Here is a 27,574-nt window from a genome sequence, read left to right as displayed (position 1 = left end):
CTATTTCACACCGTACGTATGTATACATATACAAAGATACTCATGGATTCCTCGTGTATCTTGTAATTGAACTTTTGATCTATGAATTTATGTTTACCGGGAAAAAAAATAAGCATGGATTCCTCTGAAAATATCAAGAAGGAATACACACAAGCTCACAAATCAACTTAGATAGGACAAGAATCAAGTTCAAGAAATCATATTACGATTAATATAAACATGAGCTAAAGCAAAACATAGTATCAGCATCAGTAGCTTAATTAATTGCTATTCACCATTTTCCTGATCGATACCCACCGATCAGTATGATGGAACAATCCCATATCCAGTTTCTGCCATTATAGAAGTAGAAAACATCTGATCCACTTCCACTTCAACATCTTTTCTTTTAGCAAATCGACCCTTGATTCTTGGTCTAGTCTCTGCATATGCTTTTCTTGATGCATATCGAATCGTCTTTTCGAATTTTCTAGCCTTCTTTTTCTCCCAATACCTCAAGACTCTCGCCTCTCTGTCCATTGGAGTTAACTGCAGAGTTGCCTGGATTGGAGGGCCTGAGAAAAGATCGATTGTCCCTTTTGGAGGTCTTGTGTGGGAGACTGAGATCTCGGACGTTTTGATTCTGGAACCACGCCAACATCCACTGGCGAAAGGGAAACCTGGGAAATTATGAATTAAGTATATGGTTGTTCAAGATTACTGCACTGTCGCTATTTCATCGATCCATTTTTAATAGTAAATCTAACAATTCAAAGCTCCAATTTTAAAATAAAATCCCTTTCTTATACTATTTATTATTATTATAATGTGGGAGCAAGAGGTTTGTTTCGATTCTATCAATATTTTTTTTTGTCATCACTAATTCTTGATCAAATTATCAAATCAATAATCTCAGAAATAGAAATGCTCCATATATATATATTGCAACAATTTCACATAAATGTTGTGAAAGACTAAGACTTCTTGGCAAAGGTAACTTACCATATGAGATTTTGAAGTAGGATAACTAGTGTACCCCAAGTTAGAAGCCTTGCACTCAAATCCCATCTGGAAAAAACTGTCCTTTTCTTTACAGTTCTGTATTGGGACAACGCTGTCTCCTCCGTAGTTCCTTTGAGAAACAGTACTGTTGTAATTCTGCTGCAGATTATTGTACTGATCATTGAACAGATTATTTTGACATGGATTATAATCTTCAAGCTCAAAATAGTCATCCCCTTCATTTTCATTGCTTTGATTTTCTCTATTGTTTGAAGGATTGAGCAATAGCCATGATGCTGCTTCATCGTCATCTTCTTCATCTGCATCATCTCCTTCCTGAGTCAATAAGTCATCTGCTGCTGCATCACCTGTTAGCACATAGTTTGTGTTGAAGATTACTCAACTAGTTCATTCTTCATTGATTGTAAACATATTTCAGAAAGCATATTCCAAAATGTCACCTGTTACGAACCCACCAGGTCTAGGAGCGGATGGGCCGTAGAGCAAGCCAGGAAGCGGAAGAATGGGGACTCGGTGGTGGCGGCGAGCGAGAGGGTTTGCCGGAGTGTATATCAGAGTCGCAAGAAGTGCAGAGAGATGCAGCATCAGCCTTACACAAGAAGGCAGCCGGAGCACTCTCACATGCCTCGCAAACCCACACACGCTCGTGGCGGGAAGCCAGCAGATTGGCGGCGTGGATACGGGCATCACAGCTGCTGCAGAGGTACGCCATGTCTGCGCGGCAATACACAGTGCATGCTGCGGAGCGGCACGTGTCGCAGGCTCTGGCCCAGGTGTTATGGCCATCGTTGCCATGTTTTTCGAGTTTCAGCATGGTCTTTTGTATTTACTGTTCCTGCATAATTTTTGAAGTGCAAAGTAGTCTGAAGAGTTGTGGCGGGGGCGGAGTCTGTAGTAATGGAGTGGAAATGGATTGGAAGAATCTAGGTACGACACGTGGCAGGAAGTTCGTGGGTGGAAATAGCTGGGCTACAATTTTGTGGTCGGCATGAAAGGTTGGTGGGGCTAAACATGATGTGGTGATTGGGATCGGGGATGTGGCTTTTGGAACCATCGGAGGATCTGGGGTGGCATGTAAAGTGATAATTTTTATGTCATTCGGGTTGCATGATATACACACGTGAGCCGAATCGAGCTCGATTTTAGTTTTGTAGACTCGAGTTTGATTCAAATTCGACCGATTATTAAATTTTAAGTTCAACTTCCACTCGTGAAAATGTTAGTAGCCTTATTTTTATGGTTAAAATTTTGTGTTTATATAAAAAAAAATAATTAAAATATATATTTTAAAAATAATATATAGTTACAACTAGAGTATTGAGGTAGTCAAAGTCGACTCGAGCTAAATCAAGTTTCAGTCGTGTTTTGACCGAGCCGCCCAGAAGGAGCTTGTTACACCACTAAGTATATTACCTCAATTATATATCTACCAATCTATATTCATTCTTAAATACGAGGTTCGTGAATTTTTTTTTTTTTATACATATATACCTCACATGAATGATGATCATTAGATGCAACTTTGAGATAATACCTAAGGCCAGCATGTCATTAACCCCGATAACTTTAGTTAGTGTGTCAGCGCAAAATAACCGAGATTGGTGCATTTTTGGAAATGTTCTCTGATCCAGCACACCGCAAAGTATTCAATTTCATCATAAAAGTGAATTTGCTTCATATCTATACATATTATTTTGTTTAAGTACAAATCAGGGTATAGTGCAAGTCGCATTCAGATACAAAGAATTCTTGCCACCCTAGTAGCATCATATTATATTATATGTGCATTGTGGGGCTACTTATTGACTTAGAATTTTAATTTGATGGACGTGGCTGCAATTGAATCACATATAAAATATATGGAAGGGAACAGATGAGGAAAGTCATAAAAAGGCCGGATCACTACGAACCTGAACCACGAGTTTAGAATTTGTACTGACAGTGCAGTCCATGTAATGGGCTGTCCAAATCATGTGGGCCATCGGTCCAATGAAAGGAAATGCTTTCCTGGCCCACCTCAGCATCTCACGTGGTTGTAATTTTCTCTAACCAACTCATGACCTCTTCCAAATGCTTCAATTTCGTTTATTAGTTGAATACATTTTAACATAAATTCAAATCTAAATTATCTTGTTTGAAACTTTACAAACTTCAATATATTTTTCTTATTTCACAAATATACTGGTTCAAAAATTCAAATAAATAAATATATAAAACATTTTATTAATCAAGTTTCACCTAAAATTTGAGTCACCGAAAAATTCAAGCTTATTTTTTATATTAAAAAATATAACAATTTCGATTAAATTCATTCATATGATATACCCCTATTTCTATATCTCAATTGTGTTCATGAAAGAAAAAATTTACTGTTTTTATTATGAAAAAAGAAGAAGTAATATTTGGATTCATTCAATGTCATGTTCGTCAACAAAATTGAATATACCAAGATGAAGAAATACTTTAAAAGTGGCTCCACTAACAAGATGTCACGAGCCAAGATCTATTGGCGCAAGCCATTTTAGGACTTTCTCAAAAAGGAAACCCATGGAAATACCACCGAATAAATATTATGTAAAAGAGATTCGTACACATTTAATCACATCAATCAGAAACATCACTTTGGAAAAATTGAATTTCCTAACAATTCATAGGTTTTATGATATACTGTTTTTAAATCCAAAACCGATATAGAAAATGGCTAACTTGGTTGAGTCAATCAAGCTATATTATTCACCAAATGAGTAAGTGGAACCCTAAGAAATGTATTCAACTCACTACACACCTGCAAGGCTGCAACTATTGTATCGAATATTCTAAGAAATGGAGCCAGAATACATTGCTCATAAGACTGCTAATCACAACCCACCACATTCTGTTGTTATCTTGGATTGGAATTGAAGAACCTGCACCGAAAGTCAGTATGAAACAGCTTAGCCTACCAAGATTTCACAAGAAAAAAGTCTATGAAACCTTAAGACAAACAACAAGGGAAGAGCATTCAAGAAATTGAAGGACTCCTATAACATAGCACAGCAGACACATTTGAATTTTGAGCTAAACTCCATGATCAATACATTGAGGTCAGTAATACCTTGCGACTCTTGAAGCTCTGTTAAAGTGTTGTGCCTCCACCATCAGACATCAGAGATGCAGCAGCCGCTGCTGCAGTAGGAACAACTCCAGTCGAGTTACTGGGTTTTGAAAGATGAAGTAGCCTGGAAACAGAGTTTACAGATTGGTTACGTTGCACTGACTGTATTCCTGGCGTAAAAGGACTAACAATAAGGGACACTCAGTAAACTTAAGCATGTCCACTTACGGTGCAAGATATTCACAGAAAGATGATACAGCAGCAGCAACTTCAGTGTAGTTCTCAGACGATGCAGGGGCTGTCACTTCAACTAACTGTATCCCTGGCGTAAGAGGCACTGCCTCATCCGTAGCATGAAGTTTGAGCATTTTATTGACTGAAGAGACGGCAACTCTTATCTGAGCACCTCTATGGAAATTGAAGGCAAATCCTACTCTCAGAAGCTCATGGTCTAATTTGTAGCCAAGTGCATAAAATAGGCGAAGAGCTTTTTTGCTTACTTTGCTCTCCACCATATTCCTCACCAGCACTGAGATTTGCTCAGCACCAGCACCTTTCATTGCACCACCAATGTGTCGGACGGTCCTAGGCATTATATAAAATTTCAGAAATCACCTTTACACATTCAATGATTAAAAGAAATGCAGCATCACACCTCTTCTTACCATGTTGTCTCTGATTGCTCGAGATCACATAAAAGCCGTAATTCTGAGGCTACTAAACCTAACAGAAATCGAGAACAAAACTCATTGGAGTATTTACAGGAACAAGCATTGACCAACAAAGCAATGCGAATTTCTCCACGTAATAAGACGAAAATGTGCATTGTCATATATGTAATGAATATTAATTAATATGGTAATTTGTAAGCCCTTGCTACAAGAGAAGACTGAATCCATACCAAGGTTAGGGACACTTTTCAAACATAGTTCATGAATCCTTAAACGGTCTCTGTGAACACCACAGAGTCCTTGAAGAAGAATCTCCAGAGCTTCGACATGCTGCAGAGAAAACACTTGGTATCAATCAAAACTGATGAGTATTGGGAACCCAGTTTGAGTTAAAAATCAAAGGTATCAAATGGATATATAAAATCGAGGAAAAAAATAAACATAAAATTCTAGCTAGACTGCAAGGGGAAAAAAACAGAATTGAGGCCACATGAACTCTAAGATAAATAAAGCTCGCTCACACTGCCAATGAATAACAATGTCAGATTTAGGGAAATTGGAACTTTCAGCAGTAAAATGATCAAAACTAACAAAACGCATCTGGGAAAAGCACCTGCGTTTCTATAATTCCCTCAACGACGCACTCCATTTGGATTCGGAGATGCTTTCTGATTGATCTCCGATAGGCAGGCAGTTTATCGGGAAAGGATACGAAAGATTAAAGTGGTTTCTATCAGTCAATTAGGGTTTTAGTTATTCTTTAAAAAAAAAAGAATAACAAAATTAAATATGTTCGGGTTTTTTATTATTAGGAGCCGGGGTTTCAAATCTCGACTCCTTAGATTTAATATTAAATTTATTTTGTATATTTGTAATCTCGATTTTTTTTCTATTTTTTTTTTAAGCTTCTCAAATTTTATTTAAAAACACGATTTACGTAGATAATTTTTATATTCAAATTTCTCTATTAGTTTTATCATTGTATCTCAAAAAGTTGACGATTTTTTTACCATAAATATTAATATATACACACACATGGAGGTTACTTTATAATATGGGAGTAATAAGAGCGTTTAAATTTTAAGACACCATTTATTTTTTGCGATGTGGTTGTAAATTGATAATCTATACTATATTATTAAGTGTGAAACTTTTAGAATAACTAACTTAGAAGACGTCAAAATATTTAATTTCATAATTACCCTACTAAAACCCTCATCAAGTCTCTCCATATTTTATATAAAAACAAATATAAACAAAACTTCTCTTTTAAATCGAACAAATCTTCTAATTGAAAATAATTTCGTATTAATTGTTTTGTGTTATTTGATCAAATTAAAAATAATAATAACACATGTAACACATGTGCATCTTTTAATGATTATTATAAAGTTTGAGTCCAACTGGTGGAAGAATATAGAAACTTATTATTTGATATTAATTATCTATGGCTCCGCAAACCTCACCACATAATCATACAACATGTGACGTCATATGCATAAAATCTTCTTTTCAACGACGTAATAATATAATGTATATACGACAAAATAATGCAATCATCACGCTATCTCATTCAGTGTAGCAGAAATAATATAATAAATACACACACAACTGAAATAAAAAAATAAACTTTACTATCTCTATCTACTATCCACTACATGACTGTTTGACTATACACACCTAGTCTTTCATCTCTATCTTGTCTCACGGCATAGTCCTATAACATGTCCAACATAAATAGCCCTCAAATGGTGAGCATATACAACAATCATCATTGTAATGCATAACAATTATATTAATAACATAAAATATAACTGAAATCCTAACATAAATACCCCATTTGTTGTTGCTGAACAATCAAAACATCAACAATATCAACGACATCACCCTCATGCTACTGCAACAACAACATCAACAATATGTCGTACCCATACTCCGTCGACAACAATATCGTCGTTCGAACAACATCAACGATACATCGCACCCCTACTCCGGTGACAGCAATATCATCGATCCAACAATATCAACAGTACGTCGCATCCCTACTCCGGCGACAACAATATCGTCGATCGAATAACATCAACAATATGTCTCCCAACAACATCAACAATAATAAACAACAATAAATATAATATCAAATCACTCAATTCCAGTGATTTACCATCATTCAATACAATAATATTTATCAAAACTAAACAATGACAACATATGCTTGTACGTCAACACGTACATGATAATCGAGTATCTGACTACTTCTTTGATCATGAGGCTTGTGATGTATCTAAATAATTTAACAACAATTATCATACCATTGTCACTGTATTAACACAATCATGACAACCTCAATGTATAACATCAAATAGCCCAACAACAATTAATTCAACAAAATATAAAAACTCAATTATAAATTTTTATCGTTTATCAATTTAATATTCCGATGTATTTAATTCACAATATTACCATCAAAGACACCCTAATTAATTAACTTCAAATAATATGTTATTTTATTTAAATTATGAAAACTTTATATGAACATGTAATCTATACTTCGTAGACTTCGAATATATAATCAGAATTAATAACAACTGACGAACAACTCTTCAATTTTAATTCAACGATTAAAATCCCTAGTTATAATAAATTACGAATATATATTCAATTTGGATATATATAAAGTTATTCGTAATTTCATTCTTTAAAAAATCATTAATTATTTAATAGTCTCAACATTACTAGATCAACAAATTGTGATATTTAATTCAACATTACATCATCTATTAAACTAGAGATGAAAACGAACTATCGTCATTTTGAGATATCTCAGACCTGACAAACATTTTCATAATTTTTTGTGAGTGATTATATCTAATAACTAATAATTAGATTTTAAATTAATTAAGTTTGTAATGATAACTACATAAACAAATATGTTGAAAAATAGATATTTGTTTTATTTTCATGATTATAATAAAGAGATCTCACTGGGTCATATATATAAACATTTTTAACTACTATTATTTATTTATTAAAAAATCTGAACTGATTGTAATAAATGCAGCAATCCAAAATCAAAAACGCCTAGGATCCACGGCCTAAATAAATAAATAAAACAATAAAGAACAAAATAATTTGAGAATCAAGCATGTGGGGCATGCACAGAATCTTTGTCGACAACTTCGGCGCCAGCGTGACCATGCGGCGGCCAGAAATGGCCAGGGAATGGAGGGTGGACGAAAGGCCAGTTTGGGGGTATCTGGAAGCCACCGGCAGGTAATGGAGGCAGAGGGAAGGGCCAGTGTGGTGGCTTGAATCCGGCGGGTAGCGGCGGAAGGGTGAAGGGCCAGTGTGGTGGCTTGAATCCGCCGGCGGGCAATGGAGGCAGAGGGAAAAGCGGCCAGTGTGGTGGCTTGAACCCGGTGGGTAGCGGCGGGAGAGTGAAAGGAGAATGGGGGGGCCACTGGAAACCTCCTGCGGGTAGCGGCGGGAGGGTGAAAGGAAAATGGGGAGGCCATTGGAAACCTCCTGCGGGTAGCGGCGGAAGGGTGAAAGGCAAATGGGGGGGCCACTTGAAATCACCGGAGGGCAATGGGGGGTGAGGCCATAGATGTGGTAAGCCAAAGAAACAGTCTAATTCTTTTCCGGCGGCGCTTGGTTTCTTGTTTTCATCGGCATGCTTAACTGCGCCGTTGTTCACGGCGGCGATGTGGGTGACATGAGTAACACTTAAACCACCCGAGATAAAAGCAGAGAGGCATAGGAGAATCAGGAGAACGGAAGAGGTTCTTTCCGCCATTAGAGGGTAGTTTCAATATTTACCGCGCAGTGAAAATGATGGGTTCAAGGCGTTAATTTATAGAGTTGGGTGGGAGAGTTCACTGAGGTGAAAAAACTAGAAATCTTGATGGAGTATAATTTCTTGTTTGTTCTTATCTAGATCAGATATGTTAGATGTTGAATATTTCGAAATATCTTTAATGATTTAGTAAAAACAACTTGATCTTGGATTAGATTTGGGAACAGGATAGCATTTTCATTTGTTTCAGTATAATCACACAAACTCTGAAAACTTTACTATTGAAGATTGGTTTTTTGGTATGCAGCTATAACAAATAAAGAACTAAAAAACTTTCAGTTTATAGCCGTATCTTGTATCCTGTACAAATTATTCGTGGTTTCATATAAGTAGATTTTATGTAGCATAAAATTACCCAATTTTCCCACGTTCAATAAATTTTGAACTAGAGTTTTTAATATAAATGTATACTTGATTTATTCCACATAATTTTTATTTTAACTACACCGGAATAATTTCTCTGTTTACGTGAAAAAAAAAAACTCAAGCATAGAATTTTTTTTCCATGTACAATATAATTTACCATATTTTATCAGGTTTAATAACTCAAGCATAGAATTTACCGAGTTTGAGTGTGAATATTAATATATAAACAATAAATTTCTTAACGTATTCCACATTTATGTATATGATAAAATATAATTTTTGTCTTGAAATATAAAACCAATCTCCAGTTTTTAATATCTCGTAAAGTCGACTTCATACACCATTTTCTCTTTTAACGAGAAAATTTAGATTAAATTGGGAAAAAGAATTCTGTACAATTGAGGGATGTAATCGAGTCGAGTCGATCCGAACTCTTGAATGTTTGAGCTTGACTCGTTTATAATCGAGCCGAGCTCGAGCTTTATTTAACGAATATATGCATGGCTCACGAGCTTATTCAAGCCTTTATCGATCCTAAACAAGCTTAATAAATATGAATTATACATTTAAATTTTCATTAAATTAATTAAAAATAAATTATATATTAAAAAATATATATATTATTCTTATTAAAATTTATTATAATAAATAAATTTAATAAATTTTTCTATGCAAAATTAATAAATGAAAGATCAAAACTATTATTTACCCCTCCCTTCTTGCTGGGGTTTAATTTAGACATCTGAAGACTGATTTTTCGCAGGATAGCTGCTTTGGTTTTGCTTTTCGCTCCCAATCTGTCTGTTCCCTATCAAATCAGGTAGAGACCTTATTCGCGAAAATCATCCTTTGTTGATTTACCTTTCATGCAGTTATTGTTTTGCACTCACCTTTGTGTTCGTTTTAATATGATTTCGTTTTAAAAAACTTGCGATTTGATAGTTCTAGGCGTGTATAGTTTGCAATTCGACGATAACGTCAGTTCTCGGATTTCTTTTGGTTTTTAATTTTATTTTAACTTAAGGTATCATGTGGTACTTTTTTTATATTGTTTGGATGGTAATTTGATAGGTTGGTTCTTTAGATATTTGTGAAAGCGAGGAATTGATGCAAATCAGTAACAGTTTAACTTGAGTTCATAATCAAGAATATTATAATATTATTTTAGAAGGCTTCAATGTTTGAAACAGTTGATCTGTTAAAATCCATAAATCTAGTTAACGTGGTTTCCCTATAATTTTCGAAATAAATCTGAAATTTTTATGTAAATTTTCAAATTGTGCCAGTTTCACCTCCCAAATGTGTCGAGACTCCCCACTTAAACCCATTTCACACCCCCACCCTCGACACAGTTTTTAGGTGGTCTGTGCTGCTTGTTTTGTATGGGTATGTGGTTTTTTTAAAAATTGTATCTCTCTCTATATGCAGTGCCAAGTGGTTGTTCATGATAAAAAATCAAGTTCAGCAGCTCATTATGTCTAGCCAAGGTAGAGTCTTTCCTCCTCACCTTCGTCGTCCACTGCCTGGCCCTGGTGCAGTGTATCCCGATCCTTATAGTTCGGCAATTCCTCCACCAGCTGCTGGTTTCCCTCCTTTTGAAATGTTACCGCCTCCTGAGGTAATGGAACACAAGCTTTCTGCACAACATATTGAGATAGAGAAACTTGCTACGGAAAACCAAAGGCTAGCGGCTACTCATGGGTCTCTAAGACAAGATCTTGCTACAGCCAAGCATGACCTGCAATTAGTACATTCTCACATCACGGATATGAAGTCTGAGAAGGAACATCAGACTAGAGGAATTATGGATAAAATTTCAATGATGGAGGCTGAACTTGAAAGTTCAAAGCGCATTAAGTTGGAGTTGCAGCAATCAAGGACTGAGGCTCAGAACTTAGTAGCTGTGAGGAAGGAGTTGTTTGCCAAGGTGCAGCAGCTTACTCGTGATCTTCAGATGGCTCACTCGGAAGCACAACAGATTCCTTGTCTGATGTCTGAGCTTGACAGTTTGAGACAGGAGTATCAGCATCACAGGTTGCCTTTTCTTTTCTTTTCTTTTCTTTTCTTTTGGTTGAAATAAAAGATTTAAAATTATTGAATCTCAAAAAAGACAAGGTGAGAGACCAAAAATGTCTTGGTTGTGCTGAGTTTAATCAATGTGCACATTTTCTATGTATAATCATTCTGATAACTTCCATTTCTAGATTCCTCGAAGAAACAACATGAGTTGAATTATTACATATTTTGAGTTTGTTTTTGTAATTTTTTACCTAGTTTCAATCTGGCATTGCAGATAGTATTTTTGATGTTATGGGAGAATGCAAGACACCAAAAATGCCTCGGTTGTGCTGAGTTCAATCAACATGCACATTTTCTACGTATAATCATTCGATAACTTCCCATTTCTAGATTCCTCTAAAAAACAACATGAGCTTAATTATTACATCTTTTGAGTTTGTTTTCGTAATTTTTTTTCTAGTTTCAGTTTGGTATTGCAGATAGTATTTATGATGTTATGGTCGATTCTGTACAGGGCTACCTATGATTATGAGAAGAAGTTGTATCATGATCATTTGGAATCTCTTCAAGTGATGGAGAAGAACAATGCGGCAATGACGAGAGAAGTGGAAAAGCTCAGAACAGAGTTATCTAACTCCACAAACTTTGATCCTCGAACAGGCATAGGTATTTTCAGATTTATTTCCTTTTCAATATATGTGTGCCAATTCAGGGGCAAATCTAAGAATTTGCATCGAGGACGAGACTTGACCTTTTAGAAAAATTTTATAAATAAAATTTGAACTTGTTTTCCAGACTCCCTTACCAGGTCTGCCCGGACCAATGTTCTTTTCAGCTTTTTGGGAGCTCATGCATTACTATGATATTGCAGGAGGGTCACATGGTGGTTCTGCTGGAACTGCTGGATACAATGGAAGTGTTCCTGTGGCGAACTATAACCCAGCCCAAAATACCTATGGTGCTGCTCAGGTATAAATAAGCTATCTTGAACAATTTGATCCATAATAGCTCGAATAAAATCAAGATGGAGTTCTGTTATCATGCTGTTTGAAAGCAGAAATTCACCATTTTTAAACCATTCGACTACATTATTCCATTACTGGACCAAGAAAGCGGGATCATTTCTCACTAATACCAAAAATGTGATCATTCCTAAATAATTCCCAAAAAGTGATCCCTATCATGTATTGATGCCTATTCTACCTTCAGATGATTTTATAAATTTCACATCTTTGTCTTGGAAGTAGAAAATTTTGTTTTTTCTTAGCGTTCAAGGTTTCTCTGTTCATTTGGTTTTTTAGCATCAACTTCTATTTTTGATTGTTTTCTTTACTTGTTTAATGCAACAGGGCCAAAGTCCCTTTTTGGGAGGTATGACTGCTGCCAGTGCTGCTGGCGGGGCATCTGTTAACTATGATCCTTACAGAGGCCACACTGGAACAAGTTATGATACCCAAATAGGCAACACTGTTGCTGTTTATGACACCCTTAGAGGACCAGCCGGATCTGCTTACAATGCTCAGAGAGGACCAACCGAACCTAGTTACGATGCGCAGAGATACTCATCTGGACCTAGTTACGATGCTCATAGATGGCCATCAGGACCTGGATACGATGCTCAAAGGGGACCAGCTGGAGCTGGTTATGATACCCAAAGAGGACTATCTGGGTCCAGTTTTGGTGGACAAAGCGGAGTTAATTATGATATGCACAAAGTCCCGGGCCACGATGCATCATCAAGAGCTACTACAGGGGCTCAAGGACTGGCACCGACGAACAATAATGCATCTACTACACCGAGCACAAGGGGTGGATCAGAATGATTAGGTGGCCACTAAGTGGAAACCCTGCTCGAATATGAACTCAACCTCTTCTATCTGAGCAATTAATCTGTACTTTTGTGGATGGGATGGCGATTTCAGAGGGATCCCCGAACCATTTGTGGTTTGAGATTCTATGACACTTGTTCGTTTTCATTATAATCTGGTGAATTTATTTGGTTTATTTTCATGAGTGTGATATGAATGAAATTGTTGAATTTTTTTGGCAATTTATGAAGAATAAAGCGCGTCATATATTGGTAATTGCGTTTAGAAACATGTGGTTATAAGAATCGAGAAATGAATGACATATGTATGCTTATATACTATTTTATTAAGTTTGAGACACTTAGAATAACTAACTTTGGTATCATGGTCTGTTTTAAAAATTATATTAGTATTTAACCCGTGCGATGCACGAGATGATATTATTAAAAATTAATTATTATAAAAAAATAATAGATATTTAAATTATAAAAAAATAATATAATTATAAAAAAATAAAAATAAGAAACTATTTTTTCGCTAATTCTGAAAAAAAATTCTTAAATATAAATGTATGTCGACTAATTATGTTACCCTAAGGCAATGACATGGTTATTATCGTGTTTAAAATATTAATGTTGACCATCAACCTAAATACATATTTAATTCTTTAATTTTTGAAAAACTATATATATTATTATTTTTTAACATTTGATAAATAAATATTTTTAAATCAAATTTAATAAAACTAATGAAAAATACTTTTTTCAAATCATATCACAAATTAAATTGCTTGATATAATCAATGCAAAAGTTTTAATGTAGTTTATGTTTTTAATAGAGTTTAGTTTCATTTTGAATAAAAAATAACAAAAGACATATAATACATAAAATATATTTGAATTAATATAAAAATGAATTAAATTCAAATTTGAACTAAATGAATTGATATAATCAATGCAAACAATAAATGAAATTATCATTTATTGCAGTACACATATTTCAATATTCATGATTAGGGGTGGGCATAAAAACCCGAAAAACCGAAAACACCGATCGAACCAAATAATTTGATTTAAATGGTTCGGTTTATCGGTTTTTCGGTCGGTCATGGTTTTAAAATCTGTGAAGTTCGGTTTTTCGGTTCGGTTTTCGGTTTTAATCCCCAAAAAAACCGAAAAACCGAACCGGCCATATTATTGTTAAATATAAGGCTTTTATGTATAACGGGTCATATTATTGTTAAGTATAAGACTTTTTATATATAATGAACCTATTAAGATTTAGGAACTATTTATTTTCTGTATATATTTCTTTAATATTTTTATAAGATTATTTGTGTTCCATTCGAGTTGGTTGACACATTGTTATCATTCGTATTACTAAACATTCCGTTGGATTCATGCATTTTCCGTGTTTACATGGTTAATTAGTTATATATTGTTATTATATTCGTATGACATGTTTGTATACAACACAAGTTATATATTTATATATATATATATAAAAGATTAAGTCTCACAAATTAAATATTTGAAAAATACTACGATTTAGATTTTAAAGGCATAAAGTGACATATAATTTTATTTCCCAACAAATTTTAGCAAACCGTGTATAACCGGCCGTATAAACCGAACCGTATAACAAAAAAACCGAACCGAACCGTAATAAAATGGTTTGGTTTTGGACTAGAGATATTCAAAACCGAAAACCGAAAAACCGAACCGTTGTAGAGCAAAACCGGACCAAACCGACCGTTGGCCACCCCTATTCATGATACATATATCTTTCTTTTTTTAGAATTGTCATTTTGGCGGAAACTTACTATTTTTGACAAAAACTCTGCTTTTATATATATATATATATATAGATATATAGATATATTAATAAAATGTTAAATTTTAATGCAAGTGATATGTATTTCAACGGATAGAATCATTGCTTTTTTGGTTTAAGTTATATGTTCAATTTTTATTGATGTTCAATTTTTATTGAAATCATTTTTTTATTCTCTAATTTTTCAATTTATTTTTTAATTTATATATTAAAATTATATTGTAATTCTTCATTATTTTTTATAATTGTATTTTGATCCTCATTTAAATATAAATAAAATAAATTATAAAAAATATTATATAAACACGTAATGCGTGCGTCGGTGTACTAGTTAAACATTAAATCTAAGCCATCTTCCCAAATGTGTAATATTTTTTTTATTGCTGTTTTGTAGTTTATTCAAAGTCTTGTAAAAGGTAACATGGGTTGGGCCGACCCAAAACCCCACATACGAACCAGTATTTGTGACCCGACCCAAATCGCCAATCAAATTCAAAATTAAAATCCCATTCTCCCGGCACAGAGCCACTCTACAAATGTTCCCACCATGGAATACGAATCGCTTCAGCGTCGATCCAAAGGTAAAAAAAATCCAAACATCAGCTTCAATCTTCACACACGTGCAAATTAGCAAGCCTAGAAGAATTTTCTATGAATTTTTTGCATGATATTTTCATCGATTGGATAAGTCGGTAAATTTTGTCAGAAGTTTCAACCTCCCGTTTTCATTTCTAGGGTTTTGCTATGATTATGCGTTCTTAGTTCAAGAAATCTGTCACAGAATACGAGCCTTCCCCTTCGAAAGGTATGGAATCAGTGGTGGCTACAGTGAGCGGATACCACGGCTCTGAGAGATTCAATCTTATTAAACTGATAGCTTTGACCGGTGCTAGTTACGTTGGCAACATGAGTCAATCTATCACGCATTTGGTAGGATTTGAATCCATCGTTGTATATTTATGCAATTTGTGTAGGTAGTCAATGACTGCTGTGAGGTTGAGTTCGATTTGTTTCTTTTTTTTAAATATATATAGAAATTGAGTGCTTTTGCCTCACAGGTGTGCTGGAAATTTGAAGGAAGAAAATACGAGCTTGCGGAGAAGTTAAAGACGGTGATAGTTAGTCATCGCTGGATTGAAGATTGTGTAAAGCAAGGACGCCGAGTTTCAGAGACTCCATATACCTTTCAGAGGTATAGTCTGTTCTAATGATTGGAGATTATGTGGTTTTATTATGATCTTGTTTTGAGGACCCTGTTGTTTCGAATGGTTGTTGTGTTTGGTTTTTTCACTTGATATTTTTTGCAACTAATATTAATTTAAGTGAAGTCAAATATATTTGAGCTGATTGGTGTTTCTGGTGAAAAACTGCGAATGATGCACTTTTCCTGTATGTTTATTCAAGATGTTGTATATCTAAGGATGTGCAGCATTTAATTGAAGGGCGATAGGAATGGACCAATTGGTCAAGGAACAAGTTATGTGCTGCAATATGGAGGTAGCTGACACATGTATATCTAAGCTCTGCGATCAGCTAATGGATCACTGACTTTTTTTATGATATTGTTTATGCTTTCGTTTGCTGTTTAGTTTTACAAATTTTTCATGTAAAATACTAAAAAGCAAGCCATTGAAGTTAAGCATTTTTAGAAAATACGGATGCCAATGATTATGCATCATTACATTGACTACACATTTGTAGATATATCATCACATTATAATGCCGGCATTCTGAAAATTTACCTACTTCCTGGCCCTGAAAACTTGTGACTCCTGCAGGATTCGTTTTGTAAGAAATCTATGTAATATTTGTACTGTTTAATGTAATGTAAGAGTTTTTTCTATAGCTTCCTACTTCCCTGCATTTAATCGAATAATCTTGATAAATTAGTTAGTTTGTTTTCTGCACTTATGTGAACAACATATGGTATGAACTGCATCTAATTGTTAGGAGTTTTATCAAGGATGACTTTTTCTGTGTAGCATGTTTGCAACCCTAATGAACAACATATGGTTGATTTTTTGTAGTGGGCAAGAAGTAGGACCATTGTCTTCCAACATCTCATTAAGGATTAACCAAGCTCGTGTTCAATCCAAAGTAAGAAAGACCTCAAAAGAACCTTTGCTTGATATTGAAGATGAAGAGGCTAATACTGATCCATGTTCTGGCTTCACCTTTTCTAATGAGGTTTGCAATCTGACATTTATTTTTTAAGCTTTTTTTTTTTAAATCGAGGTTTCATTTTTGTCTTTGTATTTTTCTTTCATGGATTGTAAAACTGAATCTAATATACTCATTACTGATCCGAGCATACATAATGCATGCTTTATTCATTGTGTATCACTTTGCTACATTTCCTGCACAATATATATTAGAGTTTTTCAAGAACCAGTTTATGTTGGTTTTAGTTGACTATATTCAGAAATAGTAGATTATTAGACTTTAAAGAAAAGCAAATTATTACCTAAAGCATTAAAGGTAGCCCTTCATGTCTTGTCGTATTGATGTATGCACAACATGATAAAATTTTTGGGCCAACATCTTTTCTTCTGCAACTCACCAATTCTCTCATGGATAACTTCTATTTGCTATGCCTTTGGCTGCACTTTGATGATAGTTTTGAGGTTTGTCAATATTCTTGCTGTTTCAAATTTCTTATGGTTCCTCTATATATCTTATAACTGTATACTGCCTTGTTGGCATTATTTTTATGCTGATTTAATAATAATAATAATCTTTACCCATGCTGATGCAGTACAACCATGGTTCTATCAGACCAATTGGGAACCGGAAAACAACTGAAAAATTCTCAAGAAAGGATTACCCTGGAAGCAGCAAATGTCAACTTGAGGCTGTCAATTCAGAGCCCATGGCTATACAGGTATTGAAACATGCATACATTTTTTGGGTTAATTGGTTACTTACAAGAGCAACCGCAGGCTGTTTTCTCCTGCCTAAATTAGCTTGAACAGTTACACCCAGTGATAAGGTATGCATTCCCTTTCGGAAAAATAATAGCTTCTGTCTTTTTCACCATACGTCTAGGTCATGGAAGTCAAATTACTATTGCTTGCTCAGGTAGTGCCAGGCCTGTTTTCCTGTAGTGGCAATCAAGTTTTCAGCTTATGTTCACATTAACTTTCATGCCTATAATATATGTCATTTTGTCCTTGTATATTATTTGGTTTTTTTGACCAAACTTTTTTAGCTTGTTATATTGAAGTTTATCTGTGTTTCCTCCTAAGTATGCCACCTGACAATTTATTATAATTTTTTCATACACCTGACAAGTTATTATAATTTGTTCATACTTTTTTAATGGTGTATTTCATGAATAGAATGATTAACTAAGCGCTTCTGAGCCGCTTACAGGAAAAAAGGAACTCCACTTCATCAAAACGACATTGCAAAGGTAGGAGACTAGTTAAAAAGCAAATCAACATGGTGGATTTGGCATCAACTTCAAAGTTCGAGCGAGAGTGTCAGGTGGTGAAAGTGCTTCCTGAAGACAATATCAGTGAAATTACGTCATACAGTTCAAAGATTGAGATGCACCAAAATGCTTCTAGCGGGCACACATATGACATAACATGCCCTGGGAGTCGGTCGAGTAATAATGATTTTATAGATGTTGAAGAGGTTGAGGTTGTGAATATTGACAATGAGAACGATTGTAATCGTGATGCTCCATGTTTGCTCAAACCTCCAGAAGAAAGTCTTGAAGTAGATCTAGATTATCATGTTGACAATCATCGTGGTATGATACATCCTATGCCAACAGAGTTGTCGTGTGTCATATGTTGGACAGATTTCAGTCCCACCCGAGGGGTGCTGCGATGTGGTCATCGTTTTTGTTTCTCATGCATACAAAACTGGGCAGATCAACTGGTGATCACGTGCTATTCATTGATGATTACTATCTAGTTTGTATATGTTTGATTCGAATCCTTCTTGAATCTTGATACTAACTCTTATTATTCTTTGCAGGCTTCCAAAAAGAAGCCGTCCACATGTCCTCTGTGTAAGGCTGGTTTCATATGCATAACCAAAGTTGAAGACGCCCTTTTTTCAGACCAGAAAATATATTCGCAGACAATCCTGAACGACAACTCAAAAAATGATGTATACATCCCTCCTGATGAGTCATACCATCTCCCTGACAATGTACGTGTGTCACATTTCTCTGTCCATATTACCTTTTATTGGTCTATTCTCAAGCTCATCTAAGTATTTTGTTATTCTTTGATGTTGTGTAGCCATCGGTGCATGTTTGTTTTCAATGCTCCAGTAGAGAACCCGTGGACCTTCTTGTGCGCTGTCATTACTGCCAAATTCGATGTGTTCATTCTTACTGCCTCGATCCACCTTTGTTTCCATGGATATGTTTCCAATGCAAGGATCTACAAATGCTTTATCTTCATAGCCGATAGTTCACTTCATCTGTCTTTTATGCAGTGCATGCTCTGCTCTATTTGATCATTTGCTTCCCTTTTTGCTCAAGGTTGAGTGTGTTTTACGGCTAAATCTATAACTGTAATCAAATTCATAGATTTAATCTATTGATTTTTGTTTTATCGATCTGTTGTAAGATTGTGGTTTCATTTTACTTGAGCACTGTGACAATGAGTGCAGTTGCATGCGAGGGCAATCTCCGAACACAATTGTCTATCCAATCTCTCAAATTGCATTTTGTCTGTAGTTCGTATGTCGGTAAATAACTAGCATTTCTAAATAAATATCAAATATTTAATATCTATCGATAATTATTTATTTATGTAAATGACATATGAATTAAATTAAATATTGTGAAATACAATTTTTAGATTCATGCAGTCTCCTTCCTACATAAGTAGCTTATTACTCACTCATTTCTTGGAACGTGGAAGATTCGTACACGGGATAGCATATAGGTGTAATAATACCCATTTGGCGGGGATAGCTAAGTCATTTGCCAATGATTGCGTGAATTGATATTTGCCTTGTCCTATTGATTCTTGGAACGATATTCTGCAAGAATTGTTGAGGAGACAGACAGGAAAAAGGATATTGGGATGGTCGAATTGATTTCATTTTATCTTAGAAATTGATATCTATATGTCCACGAGTTTGTTGGAATACGTGAAGAAATGAAGAATGGCAGTGGTTACATCTGATGTAGATCTAACTGTTTCAAATTTCTAATTCGTGGCATGATTTATGCTCATCAGTAACTTGTCGATTTGAGTTGGGAACGTGACCTTTAAATATTTATCTTTCACTAATTAATTCATATATTTGCTAAATTATTAATCTTTATCCACCGAGTGAAGGTGGTGGATTCGAACAAGTTCACTCAATACCTTAGCTAAAATTTTGTAATATGAATTTTTACACTATACAATAATTCAATACTATACTGTAAGTTGTCCTTAATTACGAGTATGTATGTATTTATATATTGTAATAAACAACTCTTAGGAATATATTTTCACAAATCATATCAGTTTTCAAAATCTATGTTTAAATATCATTTCACAAGATTTTTGAGTTAAAACTAGGCTAAAATAAACACGTAAAATAATTAAATCCCTCTGAAAGCAGAATCAAAGATCTCACTAGGCAATCTCATTAAGCATACACCAGTTTATGAACAGGCAAGTGAGATGCAAGTGTAAACAAAATTACGAAAATACTGTCTTCCACCAAATTGACACATTCAGGGTGCACAGTACATGTGGTAAAGTATGTTCTAGAATGAAATCTTGATGAATACCAATATATGTAAAACTAGGATGTAAAGCACAAAAGCAGACCTGAGAAGCATCAACCTCTGTAAACTCTCGCTTCGACCTGCTGTATGGACAGGAAGCCTGTGATAAGTGTCAACATTGTAGTCTGAAGACATCGGCCCCTTGTCAGACCCACTTCGTCCAAGCCTATTTCTAGCTATATTCACATCTGTACTGTTGCTCTCTATTTGCCTCGATAGCCTGTTTACCTTTTCCAGTTCCATTGTTCTGAGATGAACTTCCTGGACGAGGCCTTCTGCTTGAGCCTGAAAATGCAGGAAGAAACAAATGTAAGAGGACATTAACACCCATTTCAAAATTTATGGAGAAATAAAACCGCGGCAGCACTAAATTAGAAGAATGAATTTAACCTGTTTTGCAGCAAGCTGTTCGATTAGGCTGTGAAGCTGTTTATCCAATGCCTTTTCTCGCTGACCTGCAAGGGATTGTTTTAGTTAATGGGAACGCAAAAGAAGCAAATAAAAAAAATATTAAAATGATTGAAACAAGTTCCTCAAAATCTCTCATTTTCTAAAATTTGAGATTAACATGACAACAATATACCTGGAGTTGGTTGTTTCAATGCATTATCCTGGACCTGCTGCCACTTTTTCTCCAAGATTTGAACTGCATCTTCCAGTGAAGCCTACAACAGATAAGAGAGACAGCATTTTAAACTATCAATGCACAAACACACGAAAAAACATATATCATTGAACAGGAACACACCAGTTCCTTTCTCTTGTCTTCCAATTTTTCTGTTAATGCAGTTTTCCGAGCTTCTGAATCTTCTTGGGCTTCAACTTTTGATTTAGATTCACTGAGCATTTCTTTTGATTCTTCTGAACTGGTAGCATCCACATTAGTTTGCGCTCTCTGCAACTCAGCTCTCAAGTTCTCCTCAAACAATTGCATTTCCTTGAAAAAAAAAGAGAATTTTAGGCATGCAAACATATAAAAGATAAAAAAAAGTTGGCCGACTGACACTTCCAAACATCCTACTAAAGTAAACCCAAAGCAGTGGAAAGAAATGATAGTATTGCTATTGCCCGCAACACAACACACATATAATCTGACCTTCAACTTACTTCGAAGTGCATCTGCTTCCTGCAGCTTTTCCTGTATTTTAATTTCACAATTTGATATGGCATTTTCATACTCCTTGTTTTCTTCCAGTAACCTGAGTTCTCTCAGTTGTACCTTCAACAAATATCACTTGTACAGGTAAGCTTTCACTGTGTGTAAAGCATCTTAAAATCCACCATTTCTGCACGAAGTTTCAATCTACCGGGTAATAGATGACAGCAGGACAGATGAAACCCCGGGACGAAAAGGCTTTGGAGGGAAAAACTTAGAATTTCACTATAACTATTTTATATATATATAGAACGTACACTGACTTCCTGTAATACGATAAAATTTAAAACAAACGGATGGAATGGAGAATATAAACATGAATTTACTGAAAAACCAGTATTCAATAAATTACTCGGACGACGCGATGAACCAATTTCAATTGCATTCTATCAAATTTGTACCCGCATACCACTTCTCATACTGTGTACTGAATTTTTCTATCATAAGGGACATGTTCATGGTCAAAAACACGTTGTCAAGAAAAATAAGTGCATAAGCTCGAACTTCATATGCCAATCGATTAAAAAAAGAGAATAATCAACGGAATCACAACGAATACGGATAGCATGAGACAGTTCTTACAAAAATAAAAGTCAAAAATTAAGAAGTGAAGAAAACCTGTTGTTTCGTGGCGGAGTGGGCGTTAAGCTGGAGGGCAAGGGCGGAGTTGGAGGCAATGGAATGTGCGTGGAGGTGGGGAAGGCGCTGTGAAATGTCCGGAGGAGGCAGTCTCATCCGCAGATCTTGGATCGAGCGGTTCAGATAAGCTTCTTTCGCGTCCAATTCCTGAACGTACCTCTGTTGTTCAGGAGTAAAGATGAGTGGGATGGAATCAGGGTTGTTGTCTTCGTCGCTCCGCCGGCCGACGCCGCCTCCCACCACGTCCGCCGCCCAGGCTAGTAGTCCCGACATTGCACTTTCTCGTTTGTTTCTTGGTAAAGTTGTAGTCAGTAATTTCCCAAGTCTCAACTTCCAAGGGACGTATTGTATTTGTAATTTGCTTTGGAAAAAACAATATAATAAATAAATAAATAAATAAATAATACGATATAAATTGAAATAACCGTACACTAAGCCAGAAAAGAGCCTGCGGCGATTATTCTGGAACAATCGAAAGTGAAGAGTGAACCGGTAGCTTTCAACTGTAATATTCCATTTACATGTTATCTTTTTGGGAGATAGAACGATGGTAGGAGGAGGAGAGGATCCACAGAAGCTGAAGCGGATTGCGGCCGCAGCGTACGATTACGATAACGACCCTCGTTGGGCAGATTACTGGTCAAATGTCCTTATTCCGCCTCAAATGGTCTCCCAAGATGATGTCGTTAACCACTTCAAGCGCAAGTTCTATCAGCGCTACATCGTAGGATTCATTTTTCATTCTCTTCAGTCAATGGAAGTTTATTGAATATGAATCCGAATACGATTCCTCTTTCATTATTCAGTTGATTATAATTATTTGAGAATCGCGTGTGAGAATTTATTTTTGGACCAATTGAGTTCAGGGGATATTTAGGTATAATTTGGGGTTCGAATACTTTTCTTTTGGGGTATGACTGCTCAAATAAGTACTAGACATAGGACCTGGCTGAGGGTTCTCTTTAAATGTTATTACTATTCAGGTTTTCCACCAACGTAAACTGATTTGAGACTTTTTTACGGTGTTACATCGTTCTATTGGTTACAATAGTAGAAATATGGCATTTAGTTTTGGTTGTTCGTGATAGCAACGGGGGAGTCGACCTTGTACTTGTTGCTTGCAGTTGCGGATTTATGGGTATTGTTTTTCCCGTAGGGTGTACTTGTTGCTTGCAGCTCTACATAAGAATGTTGATGCATGTTGCTTCTCTGCACTGCTACTTGAAATATCATTTTTTGCTGATATGTAATATACTGTCCAGGATCCTAAACTAAATGTTGAGTCAATGGCTGCTAGTAGCACATCACAACCAGAGAGAACAGCAGCATCACAAAATTCTTCGTCATCTATTCCCAACAGTAGTACACGCCGTCAGAGTTCAGGTATGAATATCCTTCATCATTAACTCTGAGTGGTATTGCATCTATCTTTAAGTTTGTAAAGAAAAAACATTGCAGCTTCGTGCTTTGTAGCGATATTTCCGACATAGTATTTTGAGTTGAAACTAGTAAATTCATCATGTAGGGGCTTCTAATAGAACTGCAGAGACCTCAACTACTCCACCCCGTAATTCTGCATCATTGCGTTGGGATCGACAGACTATTCAATTTTCGGTTAATGCTTGGGTATGTATATATATTTTGATCATAATTCATGCTGAATTCTTCTAGTCAGATGCAAGCACAAAGGATTTTGTTGCCTAGAGTTTGAGTTTATAATATCAACTGCTTCATACAACATACAAAAATGTCTATGTTCTATGTTTTGAAAACTCAATACTAGTCAATAGTGGCAAAAATTTGGGAAAATAACAATGCCTGATAAGACATGACCCAATTTGGTTTTCAATTTGATGCAGGTTATCTTATGGTTTTATTTCATTCCAGTTTCATGTGTGCATTTTGTATTAGAGTAAAATTTCGATGATTTTTCTTATGCCAAATTGGTCAGGTTACGATATGTAGTATTCCTAAAATTTCACTAAGAGTTCTTGTTGATTTCATGTATGAGTATATGGGTGATACTTGTTAAACCTGGACCTCTGAGGATTTTTTCAGTGCTTACAGTTGTTATCTATCTTAAGTAATGCGATACTTGTTAAACCTAACCCTCTGAGGACTTTTTCAATTGCTTACAGTTGTTATTAAGCGAAATTTTCTTACATGAGATATATAAGTTAAGTAACAAAGTAGCAGGCAGGTCAGCAGGTGGCTATTATAATTTTCGCAGTGACCTTTTCTATGGTTACAAGCTGAGCTATGGTATTTTTAGATGAAATTCCTGTCGTATTTTGCTCAACCTTTGATGCAATTGGATTTCGCATACGCAATACATTTGACTGATATATGAATTTTTATGGTTCCTGTTTGTGTATCAGCTCTTACTCTACTCTACTTGGCTAATATCATTTTTTTTAATTTATAACTCTGCATCTTGGTGATTTTTAGTCACGCCTGACAAATTTCCAGTTTTTATTTCGGCTGAATTGGAGGCTCAAAATTCATGCAAGTAATTTGCCTAGTTATTTTAGTTTTGAGGCAGGATGGTGGATTGAGTGTCATATCAAACTTTGAGAAGTACATCCATGTGGTTGACACATGAAAACTTGTTTTTTCTGTTATTTTTTCTCAGTTTCTTTTTTTCTTGTAGGTCTTTGTTGTGGCAGTTCTTGCTATCTCTCCCATCATACCAAAAAATCTATCAGATCGAGCTTATCGTCTTTCTTTCCTAGGGATTGCATGTTCTTCTGTGTCCTCTTTATATTCCCTTTATGGGGTAATGTCCTACTTATTTTCTTCATTTGTTTTGTTACACAATTTATGTTATATTTGTCTATTACTCATATTCACGAACCATAATTTGCAGAAACCTAGAGCATGGAACTTGCAGGCTCTTCAAGCATGGTTTCAGTCGGTGGTTGCTACCAAGGATTTTATTTACACTGTTTACTGTCTCATTTTTGCATCTTCACATCTGTGCCTCAAATGTGAGGATGGATTAGATAGTCATAATTTGTTTCTTCATTTTGTTTGCTTGCTATATTTTGTTGCTCTTGGCAATTTGTGTAAGTTTCTATTTTCCTTGTTTCAGTTGCCTTGATTCCCATTTTATGCCGGGCCCTTGAGCATGTTGCTAAGTTCTCGAGGCATAACTTTGCTAGATCATCTTTGTACCGGTAAGAAACACATGTAGATTTTACATCAGTGATCAAGTTCTAACAATGTGCTTTTAAGATTGAGAAACCGAAACTGCCTGGTGTTTGCTTTTAAATGTCTTCTTTTTTTATGATTGTCGCACGAGCATCAATATTTGGCATGAATAAATTTGAATCACTCATATATATTTGGAAGGGAGGTTCAGAATTTTTTTAAATGTTTGATTTGATTGAGAATGTTAAATACTTGAGATTAAAGAAAAACGAGCAGCTGTGGATTCAATAGTCACAATTAATTATTATTGCATGAAATTAAGGACATTTATCTTTAATGATCTTTTTCTAGCTGCGGAAAGTTTGTTTATGTTTATATGCATAGTCCTATTTTCTGCGGAAAGATGCGATCTCATCTTACATCTTTTCTAGAATGAAAACTAATATTCAGATTGAGTTTGTGATTTTTGCTAACAAACCTTATAGGCTTGGTAACTTTAGTACTCAAGTGTTCACTCACCTGAAATCATGTTTAAAACGCCTGATAAAATGCCGCAAATAGTCGAGCAGTTTTTGGATCTTTTATTGGTTATGTTTTGGTTTTGTCGGTGACCTGACTGAGATGGTGGTCGCCAACAACTTGATGTTCTCCTAATGATGAACAAAGTGCTCCCTCGATGTGTTTATGACTATTTTTTCGACGCCTACAGGAAATACATGGAAGAGGCTTGTGTTTGGGTTGTATCAAACACAACCACCCTTGGCATTTTGTCCTCCCGAGCTGAAATTGTACTTGGTTTTCTGTTGATCATAGCACTTTTTTCGTTAGTACCTCTCATAATTTCCCTTCTTCAAGCTCTTTGTTCTAGTTCCTATTATTCTGCAATTCTTTTTGTAAACTTGTCAAGGCTTATACTTCCTCAATTGTGAAATTCTCTATCAGGTGGCAGCGCAGTATTATACAAGCTTTTATGTACTGGCAGGTATATATCAAGTTTCTTGCTTGAATATGAAACTTTTTAGGTACTTGAGTATCTTTGGTTATTGTTGCAAATGATGGTAGTTAACTGAAGTGACCTATGGCTACCGGGTTTGAACAATATTTATGGTGATTTTTCTCCATTTGACTTTTCCTCGTTTTTTTTTAGGTATTTTCTGTTTCTTTTGTGGTTATCGTGAGAGTGAGTCCGATCTAGATGGATCATATGGTTTGAACATTTATCCAACACAATCGTTTAAAGGCACACCCTAAATAATTGCTTCTTCTTTCCGCACGACCATACATACATCAGGAGGCTTGATGTGACATTTTGAGTTGACACTGCTTGCTGATCTTTGTATAAGAAAGAGGCCCACCACAATTAAACTGCTTTTTGTTTCTGAAAACATTGCGCCAAGTACACATTTTGCGTCCCGTGATTAGCCTAACAGTGTTCCAAATACTTAATTATTTTCGTCTATTCATGGAATAGGCAGATTTGATATTGTTTTATTGGTACTATTATTATTATTATTATTTGGCTGGGGAGGGGTGGATTACTGAAGGTTTCATGTCACCTCTTACTGAATGTTGTCCTCCTATATCGACAATTTTCTATGTTTTTTTTTCTCACTGATGAAATCTCTTATATTATTCTTACTTTTTTGTTTTCTGGCAGCTCTTGAAGCTTATGTACCATGCTCCTGCTACTGCTGTTTACCATCAAAGTGCATGGGCTGATATCTGGCGGGCCATAAATCCGTTAATCCTGCTTTATGTTCCATTCTTGAACACTCCAATTTCTACCCTTCAGAGATGGTGGTTTAGGTGAGTAGTCTGAAGTCAATAAGAAAGCAGAGAGGGGAAAGAAAGAGTCATAGATTACAATATCACCGGTTTGTTGGACTTGATTCTGAGAAAGATCCTTGGGCGTATGATTGGCTAGTATCTGATGAATAACTTTGTTAATAATCACTTGGGACGCACTTTCAAGTTTTACTATTTTGATCAAATGGACTCTACGTTAGAGCCTTTTCATGCGTTCGGTTTGCTTAAAAAAAAAGGTTCAGCAACAGTCTCGTCTTAGACGTGGTTTCAGGTTATGTTTTACGAATTAACTTCTGAATTCCGATGCATTCAGTACATATGCAAGTTCATGTGTCAATCGTTTCCTCTAGATCCAGATTATTATAGCACTCACTTTGTATGATGTACACCGTTTCATGTCAATTTTTTTTATAGAGCAATCTTTTTCA

General features: G+C 35.4%; 5 protein-coding genes and 1 pseudogene across 11 annotated transcripts; 3 read left to right on the top strand and 3 right to left on the bottom strand.

The window, feature by feature from the left end:
- Positions 1-138: 138 nt before the first annotated feature.
- Positions 139-2,037, bottom strand: LOC142523348 (zinc finger protein CONSTANS-LIKE 2-like; annotated as a pseudogene).
- A 1,592-nt stretch (positions 2,038-3,629) lies between these two features.
- On the bottom strand, positions 3,630-5,523 carry LOC142523334 (mediator of RNA polymerase II transcription subunit 18). Its single transcript, XM_075627089.1, has 6 exons — positions 5,381-5,523; positions 4,998-5,097; positions 4,762-4,819; positions 4,325-4,681; positions 4,097-4,220; positions 3,630-3,908 (listed from the first exon to the last, which is right to left on the bottom strand). Exons 1-5 carry the CDS (start codon positions 5,414-5,416, stop codon positions 4,118-4,120), a joined length of 654 nt encoding a protein of 217 aa, XP_075483204.1. The 5' UTR covers positions 5,417-5,523; the 3' UTR covers positions 3,630-3,908; positions 4,097-4,117.
- Positions 5,524-9,684: 4,161 nt separating this feature from the next.
- LOC142522881 (protein FLX-like 2) lies at positions 9,685-13,043 on the top strand. 2 transcript variants are annotated; one of them, XM_075626456.1, is made up of 5 exons: positions 9,685-9,806; positions 10,415-11,020; positions 11,520-11,665; positions 11,877-11,974; positions 12,355-13,043. In XM_075626456.1, the coding sequence occupies exons 2-5, from the start codon at positions 10,431-10,433 to the stop codon at positions 12,826-12,828; spliced, it is 1,308 nt and encodes a 435-aa protein (XP_075482571.1). In that variant the 5' UTR covers positions 9,685-9,806; positions 10,415-10,430; the 3' UTR covers positions 12,829-13,043. The 2 variants fall into 2 exon arrangements, with proteins under 2 accessions (XP_075482571.1, XP_075482570.1); XM_075626455.1 differs by having other exon boundaries at positions 11,520-11,671.
- Positions 13,044-14,999: 1,956 nt separating this feature from the next.
- Positions 15,000-19,222, top strand: LOC142523374 (uncharacterized). Of its 4 annotated transcripts, none has more exons than XM_075627150.1 (8): positions 15,001-15,227; positions 15,428-15,576; positions 15,705-15,838; positions 16,674-16,833; positions 17,402-17,527; positions 18,019-18,534; positions 18,634-18,810; positions 18,903-19,222. In XM_075627150.1, exons 1-8 carry the CDS (start codon positions 15,194-15,196, stop codon positions 19,074-19,076), a joined length of 1,470 nt encoding a protein of 489 aa, XP_075483265.1. In that variant the 5' UTR covers positions 15,001-15,193; the 3' UTR covers positions 19,077-19,222. The 4 variants fall into 4 exon arrangements, with proteins under 4 accessions (XP_075483268.1, XP_075483265.1, XP_075483266.1 ...); XM_075627151.1 differs by having other exon boundaries at positions 15,002-15,227; positions 15,382-15,576; XM_075627152.1 differs by having other exon boundaries at positions 15,201-15,338.
- A 995-nt stretch (positions 19,223-20,217) lies between these two features.
- On the bottom strand, positions 20,218-22,469 carry LOC142521756 (uncharacterized). The gene is made up of 6 exons (XM_075624939.1): positions 22,170-22,469; positions 21,492-21,614; positions 21,144-21,332; positions 20,979-21,060; positions 20,786-20,850; positions 20,218-20,680 (listed from the first exon to the last, which is right to left on the bottom strand). The coding sequence occupies exons 1-6, from the start codon at positions 22,461-22,463 to the stop codon at positions 20,375-20,377; spliced, it is 1,059 nt and encodes a 352-aa protein (XP_075481054.1). The 5' UTR covers positions 22,464-22,469; the 3' UTR covers positions 20,218-20,374.
- A 263-nt stretch (positions 22,470-22,732) lies between these two features.
- Positions 22,733-27,574, top strand: LOC142521757 (uncharacterized). 3 transcript variants are annotated; one of them, XM_075624942.1, is made up of 9 exons: positions 22,733-22,914; positions 23,453-23,573; positions 23,716-23,816; positions 24,841-24,966; positions 25,057-25,177; positions 25,282-25,366; positions 26,050-26,128; positions 26,283-26,322; positions 26,998-27,574. In XM_075624942.1, the coding sequence occupies exons 1-9, from the start codon at positions 22,738-22,740 to the stop codon at positions 27,057-27,059; spliced, it is 912 nt and encodes a 303-aa protein (XP_075481057.1). In that variant the 5' UTR covers positions 22,733-22,737; the 3' UTR covers positions 27,060-27,574. The 3 variants fall into 3 exon arrangements, with proteins under 3 accessions (XP_075481057.1, XP_075481055.1, XP_075481056.1); XM_075624940.1 differs by having other exon boundaries at positions 26,050-26,163; XM_075624941.1 differs by lacking the exon at positions 26,050-26,128.

This window comes from Primulina tabacum, chromosome 13, assembly GCF_025594145.1.
Source record: "Primulina tabacum isolate GXHZ01 chromosome 13, ASM2559414v2, whole genome shotgun sequence".
Taxonomy (NCBI): Eukaryota; Viridiplantae; Streptophyta; class Magnoliopsida; order Lamiales; family Gesneriaceae; genus Primulina; species Primulina tabacum.
Note: the sequence above shows the minus strand (reverse complement) of the source record. Positions and strands in the feature narration are given on the sequence as shown.

Coding starts and splice junctions, on each gene's coding strand:
- LOC142523334 (XM_075627089.1), bottom strand. CDS start 5,416: ATGGAGTGCGTCGTTGAGGGAATTATAGAAACGCAG. Junction 5,098..5,380: donor AGGGAATTATAGAAACGCAG/GTGCTTTTCCCA, acceptor TTTTCTCTGCAG/CATGTCGAAGCTCTGGAGAT. Junction 4,221..4,324: donor TTCTGTGAATATCTTGCACC/GTAAGTGGACAT, acceptor CTCTGTTTCCAG/GCTACTTCATCTTTCAAAAC.
- LOC142522881 (XM_075626455.1), top strand. CDS start 10,431: ATGATAAAAAATCAAGTTCAGCAGCTCATTATGTCTAGCCAAGGTAGA. Junction 11,021..11,519: donor CAGGAGTATCAGCATCACAG/GTTGCCTTTTCT, acceptor GATTCTGTACAG/GGCTACCTATGATTATGAGA. Junction 11,975..12,354: donor ATACCTATGGTGCTGCTCAG/GTATAAATAAGC, acceptor TTAATGCAACAG/GGCCAAAGTCCCTTTTTGGG.
- LOC142523374 (XM_075627150.1), top strand. CDS start 15,194: ATGGAATACGAATCGCTTCAGCGTCGATCCAAAG. Junction 15,577..15,704: donor GTCAATCTATCACGCATTTG/GTAGGATTTGAA, acceptor TTTGCCTCACAG/GTGTGCTGGAAATTTGAAGG. Junction 18,535..18,633: donor AAAACTGGGCAGATCAACTG/GTGATCACGTGC, acceptor TATTCTTTGCAG/GCTTCCAAAAAGAAGCCGTC.
- LOC142521756 (XM_075624939.1), bottom strand. CDS start 22,463: ATGTCGGGACTACTAGCCTGGGCGGCGGACGTGGTGGGAGGCGGCGTC. Junction 21,615..22,169: donor ACTCCGCCACGAAACAACAG/GTTTTCTTCACT, acceptor TATTTGTTGAAG/GTACAACTGAGAGAACTCAG. Junction 20,851..20,978: donor ATTGAAACAACCAACTCCAG/GTATATTGTTGT, acceptor AATCCCTTGCAG/GTCAGCGAGAAAAGGCATTG.
- LOC142521757 (XM_075624940.1), top strand. CDS start 22,738: ATGGTAGGAGGAGGAGAGGATCCACAGAAGCTGAAGCGGATTGCGGCC. Junction 22,915..23,452: donor AGTTCTATCAGCGCTACATC/GTAGGATTCATT, acceptor TATACTGTCCAG/GATCCTAAACTAAATGTTGA. Junction 23,574..23,715: donor TACACGCCGTCAGAGTTCAG/GTATGAATATCC, acceptor TTCATCATGTAG/GGGCTTCTAATAGAACTGCA.